Genomic DNA, 5,930 nt, shown 5'->3' on the forward strand with positions numbered 1-5,930 from the left:
ATGCACCGTTCAGATGCAGAGGCTGGGGCTCATCCTCTTTTTCAAAAAAAGTATTGATTTTCCTTTTTGGCAAAAGAAAATTCGCCATTTTCGATCGTGTAGGATTCATTCGGTTGGCTGGTTGAAATTCAGTTTCAGCGGGCATTGCGACTGATACGCGTAGCAAACCGAACAATTGCGATACAACAGTTAAAAAAATCTCTGAGCCAGCAATGTGCAATGCAGTTCAGTAAGTAGCAATTGTTTCTGTAACATTGGCGAAAATGGCGCCTTTTGTTCCAAGGAAACAATGCTGGCACTTTTGTCAACTCTGCTAGGTATAGCAACGAGCTGATCTTCAAGGCCACAAAAATGGAGGATTTGCAAGAACAGGAGACAACAAAAAAAGACGCTCAACCGCAGCATGAGTGAGCAGAGCACAAATGGGGCAGAAAGAATGAATGTCGGGCTATTTTTATTCATAGAAACAAAGAAAGAAAGAAATGTCAGCATGTATATGTATCACATCAGCGCCACATGGCCCTCCACAGGACATGAAAATGACAACCTTCCTACCAGATTACATCAACATCCTTCTCAACTCAAATGGAAACTGGCCCGACGCCAAAAATGGTGCGACCGCTCGTTCCTCCGCAGAATAACCAATCCTCCAATTTTTGTTTGCTATAATATGATTTATGTACACGTAATGAAGAAGCCGGCGCCCGGCAGACCTCTTCTTATCTCTTCCTCCTCCCTCTCTAACAATGGCATGCATCTAAAAATATGTCAGGAGCTTTATTTTTCTCGTCTTTCTACGGGGCGGGGCAGAATGTATAGAATGATGAACTGAGGTGGCAGAGAGCAGAGTTGCAAGAGATGAAAGAATTGCTCAAGGCTGGTGCAATGATGGGTACTAGTGATAGTAGGAAATGAGGGAGCCTAAATGATCCAAGAATAGGTCGAATGAAGGGTCAGGACTCGGGACTAGCAACAGGATGATGGCAAACTCTTTGATGTACAAAATTTAATTTGGTTCATGCTTAATGGAGGCTGCTGAGGTGCTGTGGAGGGGCTGATTCTATAGAAAAAATGTGTTGGTAAAATGCCGGCAATCGACCGGGGGACTCTATGCATCGAAGGACTAGTTTGGGTGCCACACTGCCACTTGTATGACCTCAAGAATTGGAGACAGCATAGTGCCTCACTGAATAGCGTAAAACGTGTAAGCTTGGGCAGATCATCTCCTTCACCCGTGCGCCGTCCTTGTATATCTTGAATGTCGGGACTACGCGCACATTCTCTGCCTTTGCAATCATTGGGCTCTCATCAACATTTACCTGCAAGTTTGCATATGCAAGGGATCAGTTAGCAACTTGGAAGCTTTTTACAGATTGCTACAGTTGATATATATACACAGAGAAAGAGAGTTGTTAGGTTTATTACCTTCAGAAAATTCACCGAAGGGCACTCGGAACAAAGGGCATCCACTGATGGGGTAATCTGTGCGCACTGCTGATTCATTGTTGCCATGAAGTAAAGAACAGTCACCCCTGAAAGTGCCATTTAAATCAGTCAGGACATCTACTTAACCGACTACAGATAAGTATATGCAAGAAAATCTTGATAAGTTTCCAAGTATAGAACTGGCGCAAAGCATGAGGGTAACTGAACAATACTAGCAATCTAGCATAATTAAGGACATGAAAAAATAATTATAACAGCTGAGGAAAAACTTGTAAAGGAAAAACTCACCGGGCGAATGTATAGCAGCCCGGACTTGCTCTATGCTGGTAACTATCTCAACCTCTCCACCAAACTTCATATTTGATACCTCCTCACCACGGGTTGTCTTCAGCGCGACTTGGGCATGGAACAATGACTCTGCAACCTCCGTGTCACCAGGAAGCTCCTTGCGAAGCACCTCATAGTCTCGCACACAATCAACCCAACGCTCAAGCTAAAACAATGCCAACAGAGAGGTGTCAATAGCATACTAGGTGAGTAACCAGGAACATGTCAACCTATGTAAGTTGCTTACCTTTGCGTAAGACGCTGCCCGCCTTAAGAGAGCTTTTGTGTAGCTAGGTTGGATCCTCAGCGCCTCATTGCAATCCTCAACGGCTTTCGCCCACCGACCTAACTTGGACCAGCAAGCTGCTCTATTGCAGTACAACACTGGATTTGAGGACTCATGCTTGAGCCCTTCACCATAGGCGATAGATGCCTCGGCAAACTTGCCCGCCTTAAAAAGATCATTACCCTGAGCTCGAGCCCGCGCAACTAGCCTCATGTTATTCAGGATCAATCCAACCTCTGCATTTGCAGGATCAATAGCTCTGGCCTTCTCAGCTATGGCAATAGCTGCATCAAACCTGCAGAAACCGACTTTCAATGCTTGTACCGGAAAATGAAAATGATTGTAGTCCATCGGTGTGTTTTAGAATTGTACCTCCCAAATGCCATGTTGACCTGGGATTGCACAACATGTACATATGAATCAGCTACTATGCCTGACAGTTTGGTGGACATTGAAGATAGGGATGCACTGTCCAATTTCAGCAAACTTGTAATAGTCGAATCGGCCTCCTCTAGTTTGTTAAGCCGGAGAAGCGCTTCGGACCTCATGGCAAGGAGCTGCATAAGAAACATGGGTTCATTGTTAGGAACTGAATTCTGACGCTGACCGCAAAATGACAGTGTATCTTTATAGGATGAAAAATGTCACAGGCTATAAGGCCAGAGAGGTTACCAGCTGAGAGGAGTCTGCTCCGTTGGCAATGGCGGCGTCTGCTTCCCTCAGCGCGCTCTTCCAGTCTCCGATCCTCCTCGCGTCCATGCATTTCCCCAGATGGCTCTCCACCTCATGAAGTTTTTGCCACTCAGCAGGGTCAGACTGGTTCGCGTTCCCGGCCAGCGTAAGCTGCCTCCTTGCCTTCTCAACCATCCCAAACCTGTAATGTGGCCATCAGAAATGCCATTTCAGTCACAATTCGAGCGCGCGATTACCGCACATTGACACTACCGGCGTTATCGTCGGATCGAAACGATAATTTAGGACCACATTCTGGTCTAAATGCACAATGCACAATGCAGATAAGCACTCCATTTGAACCGAATTCTGCGATGCAAAGCGCATTAAGAACACATTAATTGACTACAATGAACCGACAAATGATGCAATCTTTCTTTCCCATTCTTCGCAGCATGCAAATTAATTAGAGAATTCAAATGATGTATTCTTGTAGCTGGCTAGCTGCAAGATCAAAGTTTTTTGCTTCGAGGACAAGCAAAATAGCAGCTGCTGCCGATGTACTATCTGCAAGGAAGTGCTTAGCACACAAGCAACAGTGGCAAGCATGGTGAGAACACAAGATCTGTGTGGACCAATGGATTCGGGGATCCAACGAAATGCAGCCGGAGATATGCATGGAGAAGGGAAGGAGCGGGTCTCACCGGAGGCAGAGCGCGGCGAGGCGGCCGTGGGCGCGGCCGCTGGCCGGGTCGAGCCGGACGGCCTCCTCGCAGTCGCGGAGGGCCTCGGCGAGGCGGCCGAGCCCGGTGAGCGCGGCGGCGCGGTTGCCGCGGCACGCAGCGCTGTCCGGGCAGAGCGCCAGGGCGCGGTCGTAGTGCCGCAGCGCCTCGCCGTACCGGCCCTGCTTGTACAGCTCGTTCCCGGCCCGGGTAACCTCCTGCAGGCTGTCCGGCGGCGCCGGGAAGCTCGCTGGGGACCTCGAAGATCTGCCGGCGAGCGTCGCCGCGTCAATGCCGCCGCTCCTCGCGGGAGCCATGCCGCCCCGCATGATGCTGCCGTGGCCGTAGTGGCCGGTGCCGGATCCGAGCACGTCCGGGCGCGCGCGCGGCCGGGGCGCGGCCGGCGCCGGCGCGACGCGGCCGGACGAGCAGATGTTGCCGGTGGGGAGCGCATTGGTGAGCGGCGAGCTCGCGGTGCTCCCGCCGCCCCCTCCTCCACCGCCCCCCGAGCTGCCGCTCCCGCCGGAGAAAATCAGCGGCCCAGATCCGGAGCGTCGGTGCCCGGGCGGCCGCGGCGGGTTGCTGCTGGCGCTGCCGCTGCCGCTCTCCGCCGCCAGCTCGCCCGAGTGGCTCCCCCTCCCGCTCACGCTGCGAGCACCGCCGCCCCTCCCGCCCGCCGCGGCCGCATTGCACAGAGCCGGCGACTTGGCCGACCCGGCGGAGGAGGAGGACGACGACGGCGTGGCCCGCAGCCGCAGCGGCGAGACCGGCGAGCCGAGATCCGCGAACACGTCCCGCTTGGAGTCCGGCTTGTCCCTGTCCACGCCCCCGCCCGCCTCAAGCGTCAGCCGGCGCACCCGGTCGGCCTCCGACGACGCCATGGCCACTCGCTCACCACCAGCGCCACCCCCTCAGTGACCAAGCAGGCATGCAAGAACACGCCCGACCGAGCTAGCTAGCAAGCAAGACAAGCTCCAGAGAAGTCCAAGCAAGCAAGAGTCAAGCGCGGTGGCGGTGGCGTTGGGTCGGAGGGGTCATGGAGAGGCCACAGGGGGGTGGGGTGGGGGTGGGGTGGGGGGTGGGGGGAGAAGTGAGCTGGGAGGAAAGGAATAGAAGAAGAAGAAGAAGAAGGAAGGAAGGAAGGAGGGTGGGTGGGTGGCGTTGAATCAGCGCCGGATTTGTATTAATTTATAAGTAAACTCTGAGCTGTAATTTCTATCTTTCTTGTAAACCATAATCAAGCTATTTTTGATTTCGCTATTAGTGCGATTAAAAATATGTTCTACTAGTTTATTTCCTTTCCTTCTACATTTTGATTTTGTTAGTGCAATTAAAAGTACTCTAATTTCCTTTCCTTTTCTATTTTGATTTTGATAGTGTGTTTTTAAATATTATCCGGTTCGGATGGTTTTCTATTAATGCGTCATTTAAACCTTATCCGGTTCGGATGGTTTTCATAGAAAAAAACATAGAAACAAGGATTCCAGAAAACTTCCTATAGATGCATTTGGTCTGTAGGAAATGCATACACGATTTTTATAGAAATATTATTCATTTTCTTTGTTCGGATAAACTACAGATCCATTCAAAGTTTATTTTTTTTTAGGAACGAGACAAGATAATTCCTAAGAATGACATAGTCATCCTATCAAATTTTTGTACTACTCATAATTCCTCTGTTTTGGTTTCCTCCAAACTAAACGAGGTTTGCTACTAGCCTCATGATCGACAAAGCTAGTTAGTGCCACATTGGTTGCACAACCCCGTGAACAAACATGTGCATATCCAATTCTAGTGAGAATGTTTGTCTTAATTTGCACAATCTGAAATTGTCCAAATGATATTGTTTTAACAAAATGAAAGTTCATTTTTTGCAGGTTATCCATACTTCAGAATAGGTATACCCGGGCAGCAGGACGATGGGTGCCACTATTTGAAGTTGGTCACAGGGGTTTATGCAACCGGCTTAGTTTAGTGGTTTGGCAATAGTATATTATCAATTTTTTTCTTTAGGGAGCCTTCGTGTTTATTCTTCTTTAGAGAGTCTTCGAGTTTGGTTTGGGGCTCCACGCGGTTGCCCTAGGGTAGGAATAATGTGCTTCCTGCCTATCACGTTTCGTTGGTGTGTTTTCACCAATGAAGGGCGCGTGGAGCTGTCTTCGATGAGTCTCCTGAGACCTAGCCGGATTACGTTTTCTGTGGAATTCGCCCGGCTTTTGTCGTCAACGCGGTCTTTGGAGTTTGTACATGCCCTTAACGATTTTTTTTCTAGGGGGTAGCAATTTGTTCACATATTGCGGCTGTGTTTGTCTCATGTTCTGCTTCGACGACCTCCCGGCCGTTGCTTCTACGAGTTCCTGGTTTTCAAAAGTTTGTTGCGTCGAGGCAGAGGTCCAGAGGCGACATCGAGCTATGCTCATGGCGTCGCAGGATGCATCCCAGAGATTTTGAATGTATTTCTATTTTTTTATAAGGGT

At 49.7% G+C, this 5,930-nt stretch overlaps 1 protein-coding gene across 1 annotated transcript; it reads right to left on the reverse strand.

Moving 5' to 3' along the window:
• Nucleotides 1-430: 430 nt before the first annotated feature.
• LOC123070099 (TPR repeat-containing thioredoxin TTL1) lies at nucleotides 431-4,536 on the reverse strand. Its single transcript, XM_044493121.1, has 7 exons — nucleotides 3,436-4,536; nucleotides 2,732-2,933; nucleotides 2,432-2,616; nucleotides 2,021-2,354; nucleotides 1,735-1,939; nucleotides 1,426-1,532; nucleotides 431-1,319 (listed from the first exon to the last, which is right to left on the reverse strand). Exons 1-7 carry the CDS (start codon nucleotides 4,332-4,334, stop codon nucleotides 1,158-1,160), a joined length of 2,094 nt encoding a protein of 697 aa, XP_044349056.1. The 5' UTR covers nucleotides 4,335-4,536; the 3' UTR covers nucleotides 431-1,157.
• Between the last annotated feature and the right edge of the window lie 1,394 nt (nucleotides 4,537-5,930).

Source organism: Triticum aestivum, chromosome 1A (genome assembly GCF_018294505.1).
Source record: "Triticum aestivum cultivar Chinese Spring chromosome 1A, IWGSC CS RefSeq v2.1, whole genome shotgun sequence".
NCBI classification, from domain to species: Eukaryota; Viridiplantae; Streptophyta; class Magnoliopsida; order Poales; family Poaceae; genus Triticum; species Triticum aestivum.

Coding starts and splice junctions, on each gene's coding strand:
- LOC123070099 (XM_044493121.1), bottom strand. CDS start 4,334: ATGGCGTCGTCGGAGGCCGACCGGGTGCGCCGGCTGACGCTTGAGGCG. Junction 2,355..2,431: donor GTCAACATGGCATTTGGGAG/GTACAATTCTAA, acceptor CGGTTTCTGCAG/GTTTGATGCAGCTATTGCCA. Junction 1,940..2,020: donor GGGCAGCGTCTTACGCAAAG/GTAAGCAACTTA, acceptor GCATTGTTTTAG/CTTGAGCGTTGGGTTGATTG.